Source organism: Lichenostomus cassidix, chromosome 4, assembly GCF_008360975.1.
Source record: "Lichenostomus cassidix isolate B80296 chromosome 4, HeHo_3.0, whole genome shotgun sequence".
Taxonomy (NCBI): domain Eukaryota; kingdom Metazoa; phylum Chordata; class Aves; order Passeriformes; family Meliphagidae; genus Lichenostomus; species Lichenostomus cassidix.
In genome coordinates this window covers 23,270,262-23,293,866 of record NC_139484.1, presented here as the reverse complement: position 1 = coordinate 23,293,866, position 23,605 = coordinate 23,270,262, and the positions used below count along the sequence as shown (strand labels likewise).

Below are 23,605 nucleotides of genomic sequence, written 5' to 3'. Positions count from 1 at the left end.
TTTGATTTTGATATTTTTGTCAGTAAGCTTTAGTGTAATTTTTGCTGCTTGACTGTATCTGGTGGGATTTCTCCTTTGGGCTAACAGCAAGAGCAATAGAACCTTGAGCTAAACCCCTGGATCTCAGGATGAAGGGCTTAAGCTGTGCCACCACTGTCATTTGCACAGGCCATGGGGGCCAAGCGTTGAATTTCACAGGGCCCAGGTCAGTGGTCAGGGTTCACTGGTCAAAGGTCAAGGGCCAAGTTGTCAACCCTCAGAGGTCAGGGTCAGGGATCAAAGGTAGTGTCAATGGTCAGTGGTCAAGGATCAAGGGCACCACACCTCTCACACTTTCACCTAGTCTCCTCAGACTGCCCCCCATGCCGCTGCCCACTCCTCACACTACCCTCAGTGCCACCTCTAACCACACCCTTGACCTCACCCCTAATAATGCCATTTTGGGTTTAGGCTTAGGGGTTAGGGGCTAGGGAGAGGCTTAGGACTCTGTCTGTGGAGAATTTCCTTTCATGAAAGGAAATAAATCTTGGAATCCGAGAAGAAAGTGTAACAAACACTCTGGAAAGGAGATATGATAAAATAAATTGCAATTAAATAAAAGAAGGTAATTTGAAAATGTAGTGAGTACAATGCAATGGATTGTGATGAAATTGGGTGCAGTGAAAAGACTGAAACTTGCCAAAATTTTACTCATTGAAATCTTGAAAGCAGGGAGCTAAGTCAAACAAAAAAGCTGGAGAAGAAGTTGATGAAATTAAATGCTAAAGAAAACCCCAACCATACCCTATACAAGTAATGTCTAACTGGGCTTGAGCTATCAATAGCTACTCCAGGCAGTGTTAATAAAATGGATTATTTAAGAACTTATTATTTTTCTCTTTGTTAATTTCAGTTTCCCTAAATATTTCTTCAATGATCCATTTTCTGTCACTCACTTCCAGCATGTATTAAATTTTCTTAAGTCATGATGCTTAAGATGGTTCTGTGTTCCCATCCGCTCTGTACTATTATAACAGCTGGCAGAAGAGATGAGAAACAAAGGAGGAAGTTTCCATAGCACTATTTCTGTTAGAGGAAGTTTCTATAGTACTATTTCTCACAACAGGAGCAGCTAAGAAATAGGGTGATGCAGCCTCCATATGCTGCCCTTTAAGCAGAACTGAAAATGGAGAAGCTTAAGAAATTGTAACCAAAAGTGCCAAATTGCAGGGATTTGTATTGTCTCTGTCAAGAAGCGATGGCTGTCAAAACTATTATTTCAGGTCTCTGAAACAACAATGTGAACTGGGTGATGGATTTACCTTTAAGCAGACATTGCCACTCCCAAACTGTTTCTCTGTACTAGAAAGACTGGATGTTCAGCTGTTTTTCCAAGACAAAAATATTATTTGTACCATTCAAACAATTAATACTTACAGGAACTGTTATTACACATAAAGAAAAAAGTGACAGGATTTCTATTAGAGTCTCTCTATATAATGAAAATATTGGCAAAAAGAATTGTTTTTCCTCCCTAAATGATATGAGAAAGTCAGCTACTTGGGCCTCCTCATTAGCCCAGAGGAAATGCATCCTATCAAACCCAGTGTGAGATGGACTGGGTCTATGCCTGAGACAAGTCATTGCTGTTGTTATTACAATGATTCATGTGTAATAATAACAGTGAGCACTTGCAGACTGTTTATATCCATATTTTCCAAAAAGCTTTATAAACATTAGTCATTTACTTTACAAAACAAGCACCCAAAGGAAGTGATTATTAAATAAATGCCTGAAGAACACAACCTAGAGGTATTTTCTTTAACCTTTTCTCATGCTTTGACTTTCACGTACTTCTAACATAAATCTTTGCTGGAAAATCATTCAGATAATTACTGTGAATTACTGTTTACAAGTTTATTTTTCTACTTCAGCTGTAGAAGTGAACCATTTAAAAGACAGTCTGTCATACCCCTTTTCAAAAAATCTTCCTATAAACTAGGGTCTTTGCATTTAAACAGCATAAAAGGACACGCAATGGGTGACTTTGTGAAAGGTGGCTGGTCTTCATTCTGAATGCTGTAGCTGTCCTAGATGGCCTGAGCATCTCCAAGCACGCCAATTAGACACCACGGCAAACTTCATTACCAGCAAAACAAGATTATTTCTGCTCTATGTTTCTCACTGCTCTCAGGCAGCTAATTATTTTTAAAATATTCATATTTAGAAAAAAACCTGCCAGCTTTTACAAAAGGGAATAAGTGGCTTGACTAACATTTAATAAACGTTTGACTATTATTAATAAGAGCTTGGTGGTGGAAGGTCCTTCTTTGAAATTAATTCTTCTACTTTTCCAGAGGCTTGCTTCAGTGAACAGCAGCTACACAGTGAGCTCTGTCCTTTGTGCTTCTGTATATCCATCATCTGCTTCTTCTTCAAGCCAAGAGCCTTTACATTTTCTCAGCTCCCCTCCTTCTCTCTAATTAGCACCAATCTTAGAGGTGTCTGGAAGGAGCTGGTAGTGCCACCTTCAGCAAGGAAGTGCCACACACAAGTCACTATAAAGCAAAGAGGAACCCTCCCAGACTGTACAATATATTCATGGATGTCCGTATCAGAAGCTTTGAAAGGAAGGACTGGGGTGTATTTTCACGAGGTGTAAAAACAGACTAACAAAACCAGAACATTTAATCACCAAAAATGCAGTACTCTCTTCCAAGAAGAGCCTCAATTAGATGCTTTTGAGATTATCTGAAAAACTGCTAATGATTTTGTTAACTCCAGTCTCATATACAAACAACAGCTCCTCAGCAGTTCCTTACACAGCTTTGTTACCTTCCTCTGGACTAGCTGGGCTGATAAAGGGCTCACAATTCTACTTAAGCTGCTCTAAATCAAAATTCACGCCCAAATGCCTGAAATGAATGCTATTACTGAACTGCAAATACTGTCACTCTCCTGAAAATACCGCTAACTCTTACTAATATTTGAAAATACATCATTTCCCCTCTTCAGTATTTTCCATTGACTCCCCCAACATCTCTTGCAAAATGTCAGCATTATTCTTCAATGAAAGTATATATTTTTTCCATGTTTGATGTCTTATTGCTGTATTACTTAATTTATTGGTTTTTTTTAAAAAGAAACTCTATTGACCTTTAAGAATTAGGTATGACAGACATAAATGTAAACAGCCTCCTGCCCTTCTGAAGCAAATGCTAGTTTCCCCCCTTGTCATTTAGGCTGTCTTCAGTTTTCTCTTGTCAGTGTAATTCTTAGATTCTTATCCCAAGAGAACAACGATTATGCAGTGAAGGTGTTTCTGGCACCTTTGTTTTCAGATACAAGACAAATTAGAATATGACATTAATCAACTAGCCTGATTATCATAGAATCATGAGGTTGGAAAATACCTCTAATATCATCAAGTCCAACCATTAACCCAGCACTACCAAGTTACCACTAAGCCATGTCCCCAAGTGCCACATCTACCAGTCTTGCAAATACCTCCAGGGTTAGCAGTTAGTGATTCCACCACTTCTCTGGGCAACCTTGTCCCAGTGCTTGAAGAAATTTTCTAAACCTCCCCTGTTTCAAGTTGAGGTCCTGTTCTCTTGTCAAATCTCTTGTTACTTGGGGGAAGAGAATGACCCACACCTATCTACAACCTCTTTCAGGCAGCTTTAGAGTGATAAGGTTACCTCTGCCCGAGTCTCCTTTTCTCCAGGCTAAAGACCCTCAGCAGCTCCTCATAGAACCTGTGCTCCAGAGCCTTCCCCAGCTCCATTGCCTTTCTCTGCACCACAATGTTCTTTCTGTACTGAGGGGCCCAGAACTGGACACAGAATTTGAAATGTGGCCTTCTGGCCACAGACACAAACCAGGATGCCCCTGGCCTTCTTGGCCACCTGCGCATAACTCTGGCTCATGTTCAGCTACTGCTGACCAGCACCCCCAGGTCCTTTTCCACAGGGCAGCTTTCCAGCCACTCTGTCCCCAGTCTGTAGCACTTCCTGGGCTTTCTGTATAAATAAAATCATTTTTGCTAGGTCTCATCATGACTATTAAGAATGGTACCCTAAATCTGATCTCCTGGATAAGTTCCCAGGACACCATAGAACAAAAAGTTAAATGGCACACTGGGGGAAAGTTCTTCAGTTCTTTATCTCTCTCTGCCTAGAAAGCTACAGCTGATCATAGTCATGTAGAGGGTTCAGCTTTGTCTGTCTTTGTACTGGAAAAGACCTGGTGGCCAGCTCTTCACCCAGAAGCCCACCTTTACTGAGTCATCCTGTACTTACCTGAACCATTGAGGCCTCTTTCATTGGATTAAAAAAGCCAGCAGCAGTAGCATCACTCTACTTGAAACCCTCAGTGCCTGTTGAATAACATTTTCATGGCAGTTGAAAATCAATGTAATTTACTTCACTGAGCTTCCTTTCTTTTAAAAATTGAAGGTTTTTATCTCTAAAGCTAATCTCACACATTCTGTGCTAACCAGGAAATACTATCTATAGACCTTAGAATTAGAACTTTTGGATACATGTACTTTTCAAGACTTAACATCATAGGATTGAAGGATAGATTTCTGCTTGACCAATTGCTCAGTGAACTCAATGGAAAAGATAGAAAAGCTTAAAAATAAATAAAAAAATATATATTTATAGTAGCACCTTTGCAAGGGATTTGGAGCTAGGGCTGGTAATAATTTATAACAATAAAATGTATGGTAGATGTATCTAAGAGTCTATGATTCCACCATAGATAAAAGATGCAGAGTATATGCAGCAGAAAAGATGATGTCAGTTTTCTATGCTAGGAGATGATTTCCTGGATTAGATGATTAACTGCATTAGCAAAGCATTTTACAAGAAACAAAGCCTGTGGGATGAAGAGCCATTCTGACAGGAAAGAGCTCGGCTCAAAGGTGACAACATCCATTGATTAGCATGTCAATATGAATTTGTCAGTCATATAAACCTGGAATGCCAGGTTGCACTTTGCTTTACAAAAGGAACAGTTTGCTCTTTTCAAATAAGAGGTGACAGCAGTGAAAAACACATTTGATTGCTGCAGATTGATGGCAGTTGCTGTGAGGGAGCTGCAACTGGATAAAGAAAACCCTTAAGTGAAACATACCATTTTATGTCCATATTATCAAAATGCAATTTCCTGACATTATGACTTTGGGCTGCCAGTAAAGAGATGCCACAAGCTGGATAGTATGCAAAAAATCAGCCATGAGAAATTCCAATATGTATTTTGGTCCTGAATCAAGACAAAAATATCGACATAGAGCTGGAGATTTTTTTCCCATGTGAAAAATCTCAAACGTTTAGATTTAAAAAAACCAAAACCAAACTTTAAAAACCCCACCCCCATGCAAAATGCTTCACTGTATTTCATGAAAGAAACAATTTCCACAGTCTGCAAGTCAAATGCTTTCCTTTGACGTTTGAAGACATGAGAAACATCAGGACTCTGCAGTAATGGAGGATGAATGAAATTCTGCTGCTGAAGGACAGGGATCTAAACAAAGCTGCTCTGTGTTGACAGATAAAACTGCATCCATCATTATGGATGCCTGTCAAAATTCATCATTATACAAACCTTAATATAACCACAGACAAAAGCAGTGTTTCAGTCCTTCCTCCTCCCCCTCATCCTCCCAAACAATTCGGTTCAGTTTCCAATTATCTTCAGTGCTTTCTTTCCAATCACCCGCTTTTCTCCTATTCAGTGATTTTTCTTCTACCCTTTAGTCCTTTCTTTGGATTCCTTCTCTCCAGTTTTCTCTCTTTTTGCAGTGAATGTAAATTGGTTTTAGTAGCTGTCATTGTCTGCTTCCACAGGTTCAGACTCCAATTGCCCCTTGCTTTTCCTTTTAGGGCTTCCCACACATTACCTCAGTAAAGAACAAGAACATGAAGGAAAAACACTGCTTTACAGCAGGGAACATTAGTTCATCTTTCTAAGACAGCAGTGTTTCATCACGGCAATGCTGGAATTTGTATGCCAGCCCAAGATTCTGCTATCTTTATCATTCATAAAAGAAAATGTGTGTTCTACAGCAAGAAAGATGGATGGCCCTTTCTCCAACAGATAAATCTGGAAATAAATCCATTAGATAACACTCTGAATACATGAAGTCAGACACAAGAAATTCGTTTTTTCAGCCTACAAATGCTACCTCTACACATAATTCCTACCACTCAATAAAATGAAATTATCTGAACAATTTAGGGAGACAACAAACATTTTATCAACACCCACCATCTGGTTTTAAAAGAGCAAAAGATTTATAAAATAGCATCAATCCCCAGTGTTTGCTACATGAGAACAAATTATTTTCAGACAATAGCCTGAAAGGAATGTAAGAGATTCAATTGAAAGATTTTTTTTTTCTGTCTGCCTCAGGAAAGGTAAGGAAGACTCACATTTTAATTTTTACAATTCCAGTTCCCTGACCTCCTTTTATAGTCTTTTTATCAGCTACTCTCTTACAAGAGCCATTGCACCAGGCAAGGGTTGTTATATCTGTTTTTCTACAGTGAGGCTTAGTTGGTAAGTTCATAATTCCATAGAACTCGTTTTCATTTGTCACTTGTTGGAGCCAAACGTCTCATTCAACCATAAGACACAAAAATTATCTTCAAAACATCCTTGTCTGTATTTGTTTATGTCTTTGAACAGGGGTGTACGCATGTGTGAAAAATTCAGGCTGTGAGCCTCTTCCTTTGCTGTTTACCTGGACAGAAAAGGCTGTTCATCTTTATTTTAAAAGACATCCAGTAAAGCTAGAAGGCAGTTTTAGTAAGATATTTCTACCTGGTGCCAACCCTAGATGAATGGTATTCTTTAAAGAGAACAATGTTGCTGGCAGATTAATACGGTTAGAGAGATTGCCAGAGGATCAAATCCCATCACTGTTAACACAATTACATATTACAGGTATAGAAATGCTGTCAATCCACCTGCCTTGACTCTGGGATCAGGAAAGCAGTAGCAAGGCTATCTACTGATTTTTTTTAACATTTCCACATAAAAGTTGTTTTCTTGTTCCAAAACCAGCAATAGGATCAGAAGTGGCTTGTTACTTGAGAATTAATAAAAATAATTTTAAAATAACATTATGATAAAAATCTAAGTACCTTTTACGATGTTCAAAACTTGTTACCAAATCTAAATGCCAATGTTTGTAGTCAAATTAATAAGATGCAATCTTTACAAATTATATTTAGTTACTACATTTTGCTTTCATGCTTCTCCCTCCCTCTTTGCTACTGCTTGTTCAAAACTCATCTAGTGATATACGTCATATCCATAAAAAAAATTGATCTAAATCATTTCACCTCAGAAAATTAATTGCCTTCCTTTCTGTAGCCTTACAATGCCTCTGGAACTTGCTGAATTATTGAGAAAGGTTAGGTCACTTGAACTCTTGTTCTTACTTAAATAAGAGATTATTTATCTCTTTCAACATGAATATAGAAAATTGAATTAATAGGAACTCCTTTGTAAATACATGTCATAGCAGAAATAAGATAGTGTAATAATTTGCAGAAAAGGTACAAGAGACTGACCGACTTCTTGAAGTCACAAATTGAATTTCACTGATATGGCAGTAGTTGCTTTTCCTTTCATTCCAATTCCAAAGGAAGAAGAAAGGTCACACAACAGAGAAACAGAACCTTAACATTAGGGAAAAGAAAAAAAATACATTTAGCAACAGATAAACTTCCAGTGAAAAATACTAGTTCTTAAGACATGATAATTTCAATAATTGACTCCATGAAATCTACATAGGTGGCTCATATGGGGTTTTGGACAAATAAATGAATTATTTTGCTGAAAACCAACAATCTAGCAGAACTTTTGGCTTAAGAAACTCTATAGTTTAGAAATACGATATCTGTGATAAAATGTTATAAGAATATCATAATCCTTGCGCATCGGTTTTGACAGTCATTTCCACTGACAGTCACACTGGCAAAAGCACAAGATATGACAAGACATTATCAGCATTTAGGCCACAACAGTGGTTTAGACTGTGGAAAAGCCAAGTTCAGATCTCCTTTGCACCTGCATCTCAGATGGTAAAACTGGATTCTGAAAAAGGCAGGGCACAAATCTTAGAATCCAAAATGTAGAACAGGAAAACAAAGTGTTTTTCACATTTGAGAGAGAATAGCTGAGAATATTTTCATTTTATCCTTTACTTCCCATGCAAAAGAGATATATTTCAAGACACAAAGTTTGCTATGTTGCCAATAGGCTCCCTCCTATATTTATTACACATTGGCAGATAAAGCTTTTCTAAGTCATCATACACCTACCACATAAGCAATTACAAAGTCCACTTTACTCTGGTCCTGCTCTAGCACTTAATTTTTTGTCAAAAGTCATAAGAACATAGTAATATCATGTGTAAATTTATAATTTTTTTCCGTTATTTTTTCTTGTACAAAAAAGAGCAACAAACTATTTCTATGCTGACAGAATACAATCTCATACAAACATTCCAATTAGTCTTCTGAAGTAGATGTCATACTATTTTTTTAGAAATACTTTGTAGCTGCTATTTTAAATCTGTGAATTGCCTGCTTTATATGAAGGCCAATCCATAAAACTTATTGTAGTTAAGGAAGCAAATAGTATAGAATATTATCTTCGTACTACAACGACAGTAAGATAAAATTTCCTGTTATTAAAAAAACAAGTCAAGAAGCCTATGTGTTTCACTTTTCAGGTAACAGTGGAACACAGATGTGTCACTAAGGCTCTGTAAATAACATGGGCAAAGCTACCGGAAAATCTTATTTACTGATTTTACTCAGCACTGAATTGCTGCAGTTCCACTCATGCCTTTTCAACTTGCTCAAGGCCTTAAAATACGCATTTTATAATGTAAGTATGTGTATGTACATTTTTTTATTTGCAACATTTGTATATAACTGAATAAGTAGCTCCAAGAGTCAAAAAGTCACCAATAAAATCCCCCTTAATTTGGATGTTTGTAAGGAAACAAATTGCTGGGAAGAGCCCTGTAGGAGAAGGAGGAAATGGTTTTGCCAGTAGATGTCTTTTCGATTGACTTCAGAGGACTTGCAAACAGGCCCACAGAAATTTCAGGCGGCTACAGCAGCTACCCATTAGTTTCAAGATTGTAAGTTCTGAACCTACAAGATCCAGTAGAACACATTCTGACTTATGTATAATTCTGTTAATTGTAACTTTAAGAAAAGTTATTAAAGCAATTTAAAATATGGGGAAATACATATTGAGTGCACACGCAGAAGTCAGTTACTAATTTATCTCACCTATGACATTAAACAGGCACTTGAGAGGTTGGGGAAAGATGACAAGGAAGAGGTGCCTGGATTTACAACTGCAAATGAATTGTCTCCCACTAGAGAAAATAAAGAATGTCCAGCAGTTAGGGAAAAAAAATATCAGTGAAGGTTTCCCACTGATTTGCGCCAAGGAATGTAAAGAAGAAAACAATAATAGCAGGAAAGAAGACTAATCACAATAACCCAAGGACATGTTTATTATACCATGGCCCATTTCACTTTGCCTTTGCCCTCTCCAAATATACTGTTGGCAGGTAGAAGAACCACTTGAGTCAATCCACTTAATTTCTTCCAGAAAATTGCTACTATCACACTTTGTATAATGTATTTTCCTCTAAAAGTCCTAGCTGACCAGGATAGCAAATGAATAAGAATTACTTTTCACAGAACAACTGTGCCCTAAAAATTACATTTCGGCACAGGCACGTCACTGTACCAGCTATTTAGCACAGGCAGTCATGTCCTATGTGTAGCAGCTAAAGAACAGAGGGCTAAGCTGTGCTGATGACAATGAAAAACACATATATTTAGCCTTTTAGGAGGATCAGAAGATCAAACTCTCAATGGCTGAAGAAATCTTTCTTCAAAGAAGAAAAAAGTTTTCTCATACAAAATAATTTGTGAATATTATCTGAAATTCAAAATAGTCTTAATTTCTATTTACTGTTCATTGCTCATAACTCATCTCTAGACAGATTGAGTTTTAATTTATTCTAAAAGTAGTTCCAGTGAAGTTTCATCTCAGCATCATATTCCAGAAGAAAATTTGTCGCTAATCAGTTCTTTGGCTCTGATTTTTTTCACCCTTCAGCCCCCTCTAGCCATGATAAAGAGCCACAAACAATATTTCTGGTTTTGATCTTCCCCTTTGCTGCAACTTCCTTATTTGCATGCTTGTGAAGCTGTTAAATATCCTACTGAGTAATTTGCAGTTGGTGACAGGAATAAGACTTTTGCATTCATAAACAATTATCAGAAACCACATTCAAACGGAGTTTTCCAGCTGTGTTTTAAGCTACACAAATAAAAGCAAACTGTTCAAAATCTAGGTGGTTTGCCACTGTCATGACAGCAGCACAATGCAAACATGCAACCATGATAAATAGGACAGTGCTGAGCATCTTTAAATTGCATAAATTCTGCTGCCCTAGCTAAACCTTTTCATGACCAACTGACAAACAGGAGATATCAAAGCTGAAGAATAAAGAAAAGCTCCTGCTGAAGGATCATTTATTCTAGCTGGGCACTGGAGGAAGGAGACAGGGAATGAGGTTATTAGGCTCAGCCTAATCAAGCAAGCAAATCCAAAACCAAAAGCAAGCTTCACAATGCCCTCTGTTCTATATACAAAATAAAGGACAGAGGACAGGCCTTGTGCAACTTATGCTAAACAGATTTACTATGCGGGCTGCTATTTTACCACAAATCCTGATTTGTGCAATAACGATGATAATCTCTCTCTCTCATTCCCAGAGCACACAGAAAAATTTAGTGGAAGAACAATTTCCAACAAAAACTTCAAGTACACTAGAAGACCTGTAGAAAATTATATCAAAATTTCATTAATAGCTAAGGAAAGAATAACTTCTAAATCTACCTTCTAGTCAAGATGCTAAGTCAGGAGCTTAGCTTCCATTGTGGTTAAGTAGGAGCCAGCTAAGCTGGAATTGTGAAAAAATAGTTTCAATTTAACACAAAGGAAGATGTAGAGACAATCACAGCTACTTTTCTGTTCAAACCTCAGATATTTCTTTAACATTTCTAAGTGTTTCTGTGAAGCTGGGAAGGGGGAGCTGCTCATAGCAGCAAGTGCAACTACAATTTAGAAGTACCACGTACTTTTACACAAGCACAAAGTAGCAATCAGTGGAAAAGCAAAGGAGCAAATGACCAACAGAAAATAGCAGATGACCAGAAAAAGGTCACTCTAAAATTGAATAGTCTTACAGAGGGGAAAATTAAACATTTCCACTGCAAATATGCATAAGCTGGAATGGCCAAAAGTTAACGTAAGAAATCACATACCTGTAACAGTTCTGGAAGAAAATGCCAGCACAAATACCCTCTATTGTCTGTGAGAGACTAAGAAAAAACCACAGATCTTTGACTTTTGTACCACTCCTTTTGTACCACCCCACCTACTGGGATGCATAAAGTGCATCACAGTCAGGCAGATTATGCTATTCAGAAGTTATTATAATTTTCACCAAAGTTGCTGCAAAACTTATTTGAGAAACTTAATGCTGATAGCCTTCATCTGACTAAACTTCAAGCAGTACCTGTGTAATCAATATAAATTTTATGGAGGAGCACAGCTGACACTACTATTTACGTGAATTTCTTCTACAGAAAAGATCCAATTAATGACTAGCTGCCTAACCTCTTTTCTTATTTAGTTAAGTAACATGTTAGCAAGGCAGGTCACCCTATTTTTTTGTTGCAGCCTTTTGGATGTAGATGAATCTGGTTTTGCTCCAATCGATTGTACCAGACTCCTCCTCTATGGTTTCAGCAAGAATTAAAGCCAGAATGCAGAGGATTTATTCTAGCAAATTTTTAGTCATCTCTAAAAGGAGTCATAAATGCTCCTCATGGGAGACTGATGCCCAGTATTTGTCCTGGACTGTTCAGTTTTCCACTTTTCAAAGCAAAACAACTCCAGATACTCAGCCACGCCACCACTTCTGCCAGTTTCAGAGACCTGCTGCAACACAGCCGATAACTTCCACCTTACTGAGCAAGTGACTTAATAAAAAATCTAGGTTGTCCTGTATGCTAATGGTACCCCACAGTTTTTCTTCTCATGTATGAGGGAGAGGGGATAGGGAAGAGCATAATGTATCAAAATTTCCCTACAGGGATGGCTTACTTCCTCAGAGCACCCATGAAGAGGAAGACAGAATCAATAATGACACTTCAATTTCTACTCTGCAAAGCCATCACTCTTGTTCACATACTGTGTCGGTGGCCTGGCTGATATTTCACAAACACAGATTACAAAAAGCTTCCTGCTTTATATTTAAAGTAAGTCTCAAGGACTCAGTTTACCTATAGCTCTTCTAGAATAAGGACACATTGCCTTGTACCCCAACTTCTCACATTGTGGCTAGGAATGCATTGAGAACAAATTCCTTTGGGGGTATGGTAGATGATTAGGGAAAGACACATGGGAATGGTCTCTCCTGAACACCTGGTATGCAATGGTAAGCAATTTTTCAAGACAGAGCTAGAACAAGCTTCATTCCAGAACAAGAAATTAGACTTCTGCTTTCAAACTCAAAATCCAGCTCCTAGTTTGCGGCACTACTGCATATTGCACATTTTTCAGTGAAACCCATCACTGAGACAGAATTTACACATGTAACCAGAATGGGACTCCATGAACTACAGCAAGTAGTTCAATCATGTATCTTTTATGTTCCCATGCAGGGTAAGTTACCACAGTGCTCTACAGGACACTGCTCCTGTATGTTTGCACTCTGCTGCACCCTTGTTGGTACTGTGTGCAAGAAATAAGTTACCCGTGTCTCTGCTGAAATCAAGGAAAAGGAATAATAAAGCTGAGGCTGGGAGAGCTGGGTGGAAGCCACAGAAGCATGGGGGACACTTGAGCAGCTGCTGTGAGAATGTGAAAAACACATGAGCTTAGTAAAAGGATAAAGCCTGGAGTTCCTATTTTGGGCATAAAGGTGAAAAGGTATAGGGCACAGGGCTGGATTTATACTCTCTGGATCACAGCTATGTGAAGTGAAGCTGCTGGAGCCAAGAGCTGAGTGTCCAAGTGTCTGCTGTAACTAGTCACTCTATTGTTTTTCACTCATTGGAAGCACCACTTGAACATTTTCAGCTCCCAAACTCATAGAGGTTTTCTACTATGCCCTTCTTCAGGCTCGCCTCTAGGGAGAGGAAGAAAGAAGAGGCAGGTGGAAGACTTGCAATTCAAATTGGAACTGTGGGATTTACTCCAGTGCCTTGTCTGTTACAAGGATATGCTGCGCATAGGTGGGTTCTAGACATGCTGTAGCAACAGGTGATTTACAGCAGAGCTTCTGTGGTTTTCAGCAAAGCTTCTGAGCCTGACGTGAGCAACTGCTTGGGCTGGGGTCAGTGGGTAAGGGCTACTATGGGAACAGCCACAATTACAGTCATTCACATTAAAACTGCAGTGAAGACCTCACAATTAGAGTGCAGGCACTGCTTCCACTGGGTAAATACATCAGAGAGGAAATGGTACACAGGAGTATTTGATTTTTGTTTGAAGCTTTTGTTTAAAAAGAACTGAATGTGTCATTGCTGATAGGGACATTAAATAGCTCCCACTGCTGTGATACAATTGATATCTCTGCTGATGACAAGTAGTAGTGCTAAATCGTTGAAACATGAAAGATTGGCACCAAAACACATTTTCTCCCTAAAGACTCCAGCCTATTGAATAACAAAGGTTTGTTAATTGAAGTCCCTTGCAATCAATCCTTGCATAAAACATGCATTCCCAGGGCCAGCCGTTGTTAACATATTGACAAGAAAACTGATTTTGGATGTGAAAACATCAGGTGTTAAATTTCCTCATTTACCCTTTGCTACCATTATAGAAATCACTACATATAAAAATATTGATTGTTCAAAATAATAATAGTACTAAGTGTAGAATAAATGCAAATTAGTAAAAAGAACTAAAATAATTTTTTTAAAGACACAAAGGAAACAAACCCCTAATATTTTGCCCATAAGTGGGGACATCTATGTTTAGGGCTGCATACTGTTTCAGTAAAAATCAGTGTCTGCTGAACATGCAGACAGCTTTATAAATGCTGCTTGATATCAGTTGCATATTACAGAATGAAAAGTGAAATTAGAGAGCAGCAGGATGTATTTATTTGTCTGAAAGAGTCACTATACTAAAACTGCAGGTAACAGAATGGTTTAAAGGAAAGTGTGTCCTAAATAAAAAGACAGCGGCAAAAAAAGCAGATCTGAATTGATCTGGAATAAATTTGTCTGGAAAAAGCTTTAATAAAAAAGACAGCCTCAGTCCTGGGATTTTCAACTAAGCCAGCTGATTAGCCCTGCAAATACAGAGCAAAAAGGCTATTTAAAAAAGGAAGCACAATAATGAAGGTTAAAGAAAGACAATATAAAACAAATATCCCAACACAAATGAGATGAGAATTCATTTTCCCTGTGATGCTCTCCACAGTTCCTGAAAGAGCCTGCTGCTGGCAATGAATGAAATAAAAGGGGAGGGAGAGCAGAGGGAAAGAGGTGTTAGCTTACCAGCCGATGGAGCTTATCGCTCCACTCCCTTCGTGACGCTGGGAACTCATGAGCCTATAAAATGTGTCTTGGCTCCCAGTCCCTTTCTCCTTGAGCAAAATCAAAAGCAAGACGTAGCTGTACAGAGGAGAAGTAGGATGCTGTTCTACTCCGAGGTAGCTCTCCTGACTTGGCTGTTACAGTGCTTTTAACAGTTTGAACAGCATAGCCAAGATTTTTTCTGACAGAGCTCTCCTTCCCAGTACCCACTGTGCTGCCTTACGTCCCTTTTCTTCCTTCCCTCTTCTCATCTGTTGGTGGGGATTTTGGAGGGTTGGGAGAGGGAGGTGGGAGAGGTACATCATTCCTGGAAGAGAGGACAGGAACATCCAAGATGACTACTGTCCCCACAGCCAACTGGAACACGAGCATGAGCAGCAGGTGGAATGTAAGCCTTGCTGAAGAAAGTGATCCCTGGGGACAGGCACTGGGAGCAGCAGCTGGAAATGCTTCTCCCCCTGCAGCATCCTCAGCAAGCAACTTCTCCAATCAGTTTGTACAACCTTCTTGGCGCATTGCCCTGTGGTCTCTGGCTTATGGTGGTGTGGTGGCAGTGGCTGTTTTTGGAAATCTTATTGTCATCTGGATTATCCTGGCTCACAAGCGCATGAGGACAGTGACAAATTACTTCCTGGTGAACCTGGCCTTCTCCGATGCCTCCATGGCTGCTTTCAATACTCTCATCAACTTCATCTATGCGCTGCACAGCGAGTGGTACTTTGGAGAGGCTTACTGTCGCTTCCACAACTTCTTCCCAATCACAGCTGTCTTCGCCAGCATCTACTCCATGACAGCAATCGCTGTGGAGAGGTGAGAAAAGAGAAAAGCTTAGGGGGGAGAGATTATAAGATCAGATTCTCTACCAAAATAAAAATACAGAGATATCAAGCACTGTGATGAGAGGCAAAGACCTCAATGGTTCATTTATTGTGCTCTTCTGTACTTCTTTAGTATCTCTCCCTGATACTTTTTCTCCTTGTCTTTGGTCTTTCTCCTTCAGTCTTTCATTGTTTTTACTCTTCTGCTTTCTTTTACAACAAACATTTCCTCTCTCTGTTTGACTTCAGCTGCTTTCTGTGCTCCATGTTTCAAATACTCATTCTGTAACAGCAGCCATTGCTCAGGATTTTGCTTCCCACTGTGCAAACACTGTCTGTCTCTCAGCCAGTCATCTAATACATACTGTAAGGAGTTGTAGAGATTGTGTGCAAAGGGAGAGGATTTCAAATTTCCCTCCCCCTCTGTATTTCTGCAGCTGGCAGAGGCATTTGCCTCCTCTTCAGAAATCACTTCAGACCTCATTTTTCATAGATTTTCTCACAGACAGCTCTGAGATGCTTTGTTGCTCCTGATTTTAACTAATGAGGCTATTTACATTTACATCTGTGCATATCCGGAGGTCTGGTAAGAACATAGGTTCAAAGTGCTTAGATTTTTTCTCATTTCTTGAAGCAAAATAAAGCTTTGTGACTGTCAAAGAAAAAAGGTCAGGGAAAAACTTTGCCTTTGTACTCCAGACAATAATGGAATAGGACAGCTGTAGAGTCCATACAGGAAAGGGGAGATGTAGTTGCCAGATTTCCTACATAGATGCTTTGATGGACTGTGTTTCTCAGAGAGCACTGTGAATCTCCCCCAGAAAATGTTTTTGTCTCTATTATTGTTTTCACATCTGCTGTGCTGGAAAGATAACTTACGGTATTTTCTTTTAGAAAAACAGATCGATTTGCAGTTCAGATCTTTTATTCCTTTTAGCAATACGCTGAATTTACTCTCTAAACTCCTTTCTACATATTCAAATCACATTATACATCTTTGTTGAATTGACTTGTCAGAACTGCAGAACTTCCAAGTGATGATAATTAAGATTTTATAAAGTTCAGTTCACCTTCTGCAATGTGATTTTTCATTTGCAGGTACAAAAGATTGGAAAATATTGTTGTGCCTTTGTTTGTGCTTGTGGACAAGTTCATAATAATGCTTTTCTGTTTGCCCTACTAATTGCAAATTTTCAGTGGCATTCTCGGCTAGATGCACTTCTGTTCTGTAAAGCTAGAAATGAAAATTAGATTTTTGGCAACTCTTGTACTTCTCTGTTTTGGGGATGGGTGAAGACATAAGGAAATCAGTATACTTTCCTCCTGCCAGTGATGTATCTTCTCAACTGTTAATCCCCATTAAAAGTGGAGAAGATAGTGTGACACCAGTAACTACCTTTAACCAGACGAAGATTTCTTCCATTGTCTTTTTGAGTTTAGCTTAAGATTCCCAACTAGTTTGAGGTTTTCAGAAAGATAAAATGGCTTTAGTTGAAGTACTGAGCAGTTAAAGCTGAATATTTAATAGTTACTGCTGCAGCTCAAGTCATTAGTTGAGCAGTTACTTGGATGCTCTGAGTAAGGTTTTATTTCATTTTTCCTGACAAAATTATCCACAGAGATGTAGTACTTACTACCTTGACAGTTCCTAAATTTATGCTAGGAAACTGGAAACAAAAATAAATACAGTTCCTTAGGACTCCAAACTGCATTTCCAGAGTGAGAGAAAATAGCTCTTCTCCACACTGACTAAAGTGCAACAGACAGATACAAATATATTGGAAATGTTTTCCTTGGTTTAGCAATGCGAAATGCTGGTGCTCAGAAGCGAGTAAATAACTACTGTTGTTCATTCTGATCTACTTCTTGTCTGAAAATCCCCTGAAGAAATCACAATTTGCACCCCAGCACATCTTCCAAGTTCACCTACCCCCAAGGGCAAATAAAAAAATCTTCCCAGTGAACAATTCTGTAGCTGTGTTTAGGTGAGCTCTCTGTAGTACCATGCAGCATCATGTAAAACAAACAGAAGAGCAGTCTATCCCTCCTTCCCTGTTCACACTGATATTTCTTTTCATTTTATACCAAATCACTCATGAGGCATTCAGAACCTTTCAACATTTCCTGGCTACCTCTGCAAAACAGTTCTGCCTAGTTGAGGAAAACTAAGGATCAAAACAGATCCCAAGGAATGTCCTTGGGTGTACAGACTGCCCTATTCCAGGGCAAAGATCTGCTGGGTGGCCATTTTTTAAAACTTTGGTTCCCATTTGCCTTCTGTACAAGTTCAGCCTGTGCTTCAGACAGAAGACTCTGTTTTAGCTTTGACCCAGTAAACTCATCCTTACATATTCTTTAAATTAAAATATTTAAAACAACAAAAGCTACAAATTAGGATAAAGCTGCTGAGGGAACTGAAATAATGGGATCAGATGATTTTCCATTAGAAATTGTCACCATCCCAAAATACTGAAAGGCCATGCATTGTAACTTACTAAAAAATATGTTGTGATATGCTCCACTGGTTGCATTAGAGCATCTGAATTTTCAGAGAGTGTGAATGTGTGAATGATCCTAGACATCACTGAGCAGAGATCATGGGCAGTGCATGTTTCCTTTCGTATCTGATTCTGTAGGACATTCTAAACTGTGGGAACTTGGAGATTACTGTACTGACACAGAGTTTTGTGGACTAGGCAGTTCCTACAGCGGGGTGAGCTGCACCTGGAACTGAGGATGAAATATCAAAGACTGCTGTAAGATCAGCTGGTCACTGAACACACACTCAAATGTATGTGGGTTTAGTCACACTTCTGACCACCCCTTCCTGGTGTTTGGTTGGGTTTTTTTCTCTCCCCCCTGCTTTCTCCTTCTTTTCCAACAGGCTGTTTGCAGTCTACTGCAGAGATGCCACTGGTAGCTTTAACCGAGTTGTCTCAGTTAAAGCTGCGCCAGAAGCAGCACGGATTTTGCACTGTGCTGCTTCATGGGCATTCATTGCTGCATTCTTCTGTAGCTCTCGCTGCAGTTCCACAGAAACATTGCTTCCAGTGCAACAGCTCTTTAGATACCTTATTGGAATAAACTGGTAAATAGTCCAAGATAAACTGAACAGGGGATAATTCTGGAGCCAATACACCCTTGTCACTGACCAGTGCATGATCCTAAAGGGCCACCCATGATCCTAAACTCCATCTGTGATCACTGCAGTGCAGTTCTTGGACATACTAAGGACAGTAAAGTAGGCAGAATTTAAGCCATTGAAGACCTGCTGTCCCTTCGTACGAGATCTTAGCATGCAAAGAAGGTGGTTCAGGTATGCCAGCAATTAATTTTGAGTCCCAGGATTGCCTCATTATACAACCAGTTCTGTGGGTAGGCCTAAAAATTTTCTGCGGATATCTAATGGCTACAGTGGAGTTTGGGGATGTAGCAGTATAGCACAAAATAACATGTCTTCAGTAAAGCATTTAGTATTAATGCATTTTTTCCTGGTTTTAGCACATGTACAGTGTTACTTTCTCAGTTACTTTTCTCTCAGCAATTCCAGAATGATTTTCTAATGTCAATGAATTTAACTCTTTGAAAAAGCAACCGCTCTGGACTCAAAGCAGATATTCTAATACTGATGGTGAATAGTTGCTGATCCTATTAACATATTACCATTTCTTTTCTTTCTAGAATGCAAGCAAATTTTTTGGTCTTTGAAGGAAAAAAACATTTGTTTTACTTTATGTGACTTTAAATTATAGTTAATATTCAGTTTTAGTTCTCCTTTTGCAGTCTTTTCTCTTTTTTATGAACCTTAGCATTATCTAGTTTCTAGCATGTATATATATGTCCTTATTCAACACTTGTCATTCTACTTTCTCACCTTATTTTCTCACTTTCAATATATCGGCAGAAGCACACAGACACTGGGTCAGTTTTCCCTTTTTTATGTGACATTGTTTAGTTACTGATGGCTGTTAATAATCCCTCTATACACACAACAGACTCTAATATGACAGAAGCTTGTAACAGCAGACAGATATAAGGCATAAACGGACGATTCACCTTATAAGATAAAACCCAAACTCATCATACATACAGACTCACATCCTCAAAATATCACTTTGGCTCTTCAATCTCTCCAAGTGTATTCTGTAAGAGCAGTTATTATTGCCACAAAATAGTACCACAAGCCTCATAAACTAATGTTACTGAAATTCTGAAGTAGGCAGTTGGCACACTGAAAAATATCTTATCTTTCCAGTAGGATACATTTTAGTATCAGTCTCTGCATGATTTCCTGTTCCTGGGACAAATTGCTCAAGGCCTTCATGCACCATGAACATTTTAAACTGATATTCCTGCCAAACTATCTATTATATGACTGTTAAGTATCTGTTACTTGCCCTGTGTGCTCAGAAACACTGAAATATAGGGAAATGCGAATATGTAAAAATGATCTCCAACATTCTGGCAGGTTAAGATACGGAGTGCACAGGGCATGACCCTGTGTTGTGGTCATATGGTAGCAGTGTCAGCAGAAGATGCACATCAAGAAGGTCTATTGGTACCTGCATCCTTGAACACGAGCTTGGCACCCAGTGTTTTGTGCTTGGCTCCCCAGTGAATGGAGGAGCCTAAGCAGTAACAGACAGGACACCTGCATTGCCCAGCCAGCTGGCACAGAGATCAGCTCAAACAGAAGTGCAGCCTTTGGCCCCTCTCTCATTCCCTTTCCCTCAAATTTAGATGTCTCAAAGTAAATGGTTTTAATGTAAAAGAAGAGAGAATTTGCACTGAAGACTTGAACATCAGAACGAGAAAAACAAAAAAGCAGATGGAGTTTTTTTCAGGTTTCGCATGCTTCACAGGCTAGACATCTCCCCCCCATACCTGAGAATACTTTCACCAGAAGAAATAGCCTTTCCTAAAGCCTCTGGAGCCACATAAGTACAGAAAACACTACCTGTCATACCCCTACTACCCTGCTAATGTGCAATACAATTTTTTTTAATTAATGGATGACTTCATAATCATGACTTCAGGAATCAGCCTTGGTCACTGCATATCATGAAGGGAAAAAAAATTCCCAAGAGATGCTGTAAAAGTTATCATTATTATTTCTATTCTAACTTTGCCAGTCAAACTATAGAATTCAAAGAGGAAATCCCTTCCCCATTTCTCTGTCTTCCTAAAAGGGTATTTGAAGATAAAGCACATCTTATTTGTATCTACTGTATTCCAGTATCTGGGCTACCTTCTGAAAAATACTAGTCCTCAGAATTGGAGAGAGGAAGTTGAATAGGAGAGCATTAAGGGCTCATATAATCAAGAGCTGAAACATGAAGAGCTCTATCATCTGGGAGCCTAAATTTTTTTTGATTTGACAATTCTCTTTCTTTGTCTTTTAGATAAGAGGTGAAATAGTTTCTGCAGAACATCTTGATGCAATGGCTACAGGATTCAGCATGCAGAGGCCTAGGAAAAATAATCCTTTTCTTGCAATGGTACAATTTGATAGTGACCAGGCAAAAAGACAGGATTTTTTTTTCAGTTTTGGTCTAAATTAACGTCAGAGTCATGTTATTGAAAACATACTGGAGCAGTCTGGGAAAAAATACAGGCATACCAGCTATTTTTTCCCTTTTTGTTTTGTACTGAGTAAATATTCTATTTAACGAGCTGCTTCAATAGGTGCTATAAAAAACAAGGTTGATACACAAATATCTTGAGAAATATAAGCGACATTTACAACACAAACAGCAACTAACACCCAGATTTCTTTTTCCATACAGGAAATACCCAGTAAATTTGAACCTTATGTTCATACAAGACGTTTATTTTAGACAGAGTCTTAGCCTTAAATATATGGTCTTATTTATAATTTAATGAAAACTATTAAAATATGTATCCATGGTTTACTATGCAATGTAGCCTGTTGAACTTTTAAAAGTTAGTCAAGGGTTGGGGTGAGGAGTTTTTTGGGGAGAAAGGTTTGTTTCTTTGTTTGTTGATTTGTTTATTTTCTTAAAAATTATTACCTAAATGCATGCTTTTCTGACTGATTTACCACCAAGGAGAGAAAGTTGTATCATTCACATATTTATGTTTACCTAAAATAATTTCTAAAGAACTGCCGAAACAAGAAGGAAGCCATCCAGATGACAGTGGCAAAAATGTAGACACTTACAGTGATTTATGCAGATGGAGCTGTTTCTACAGACTTTGCACTCATACTGGTCCTTGATAGCCCAGGTAGATCGTATTAAAAGAAAAGGAGAAACAGAAACCCTTCTGTCAGGGGAAATCAATTATTCTATCATTTCATGAGACAGATCAAAGACAAGTCTTATCCCTTTCCTATCAATATTCATAGGTACAGAATGCATTGTGTAAAATCAATTACATATAAAAATCTAGCCCACTGTCAGTTTCCAGATGTTCTTCAAGTAGTAAGCACTGTTTATGAGAGCTGAGCCATCCTAAAGACTTTCAATATTCCTGGTTTTAGGTTTTAGTTAAGAGGTACTTGTAAACAAGGCATTGGAAGCTAGTCCTGATTTCAGAAAAACTTCAGTGTTTCCCCCTGCTCAAAGCACAAATAGCCATTCATCCAGACCAACACACATTCCTCTGGGTAAATCAAGGCCAAGTTATACCCCTGGGATATTGCCCACTGATCTCTCAAATGTACTATGTTTTTATCTGTCATGTTGTCACACATCTTTTCATGGCATTAGTTTTAAGGTGATCACTGCACAACAGACCCTTCAGGCCACCAAAACCACTCTTTCTCAGCAGACAGCTATAGTCCTACAGAAATGCACACAGCCACTCCTCCCGCAGAGAAATTCAGTCTAAATAAATGAATACAAACCTGTCCCACAAGAAAAGAAGGAGCCTTGCTCTAATAGGTAGCAGATAGAGATTAAAGAATATAAATGTTAAAGACTTGGTTTTCATCATACAAAAAATGCCTTTAAAATCTCAGTTCATTCCATCACTTTACTCTACTCTATATAGCTTACCTTTTGTCAGATTTTCCACAGCAATGTTTTAAACAAGGGCAAGGAATCATGGCCATTTCCCTACCAATGTTTCTTAATTACCAGTTGATTTTAAATACAAAGTCTCAAAATCAGCTTCTATATTGAGGAATAACAACTTCTGTGTATTCATGAAAGAAGCATGCTCTGCTGTCTGCTGTTGAAAAGCCACTTATATGCAAGCATTATGATTTTTCTCTCAGTCTCTTCCTTTGTCAAGTCCCAATTTACTGTTACAATCTGGGATGATTACATTTTGCCCCATCTGAGTTTATCAACACATTGTAAACAGGTGAAACAAATCACTTTAGATGATTAAAGGCTTCCAACTGTGTCTCCAGATGGGCATTTGTAGGATCCAATTTTGAACATCATTTTGTTTTAATACCATCTTGTGTATTTTTGCCACAATTTTCCAAATGATGTGTTAAAGATGGAAGATTCTCCTGGCTGTATCAGCCAGGGTATGCTGTTTTACAAAAAGACAAATTAGGTTTATTTTTTTGTCTTTTCTACTGTTGCGACTATAATACACAAACTTCATAAGCTTTTACAGTATGTACCAGTTATTTGTCTTGTGTTACTTAAAAACTTTAAGAGATTCATAGTTATGCTGCCATTAAAACCACTGTCTTAAAGAGTTTATCAATGTTATTCAAAAGAGGACTGTCTCTATTATTGTTTCAGAGAAAACAGATTTTCTTGATTTGGTGAACCCAAGAAATAAGAACAGAAGACTAAATTGTAGACTCCAGACAAACTGAGCAGTTCAGAATGGAACTAGATCTATTCTGACCCCAGCAGCTAAGAAAAGAGTGCAGCAGCAAGTACACCATGATGCACCAGTCATTTTATCATGCAGCCTGAATGATTTCTCATTAAGATCAGTGGAAAGACTCTTGCTGACTTCAGTAGTAATTAGTTAGGGACAACAATTAACACAAGCTCAAGCTGGAAGAAGAGTGATGACAGTGGGATATCATATGGTCACAACAAAAAAAATCATGTGCTAAAGATGGGAATATGAAAATAAAGTCCTACCTAAAAATGCTTTAGAGTCATACAGAGAAGAACATGATGCAGTTGGTGAGCAGCCCACATTCTT

The 23,605-nt window shown here is 38.5% G+C and overlaps 1 protein-coding gene and 1 long non-coding RNA gene across 4 annotated transcripts in view; one reads left to right on the top strand and one right to left on the bottom strand.

The window, feature by feature from the left end:
* Positions 1-23,605, bottom strand: part of LOC146438053 (uncharacterized) — a 119,619-nt gene that overhangs the window by 42,684 nt on the left and 53,330 nt on the right. For 2 of the 3 annotated variants that reach the window (XR_014851647.1, XR_014851648.1), the window contains exon 3: positions 14,607-15,445. This is a non-coding gene — a long non-coding RNA (uncharacterized LOC146438053). Of the gene's footprint in view, positions 1-7,950; positions 8,089-14,606; positions 15,446-23,605 lie in introns of those variants that run through there. The other variant, XR_014851649.1, reaches the window with a different exon arrangement.
* TACR3 (tachykinin receptor 3) overlaps positions 14,980-23,605 on the top strand; it is a 38,306-nt gene continuing 29,680 nt past the window's right edge. The window contains exon 1 of the mRNA XM_085058299.1: positions 14,980-15,455. Coding sequence (XP_084914425.1) covers positions 14,980-15,455 — 476 coding nt within the window. The remainder of the gene's footprint in view (positions 15,456-23,605) is intronic.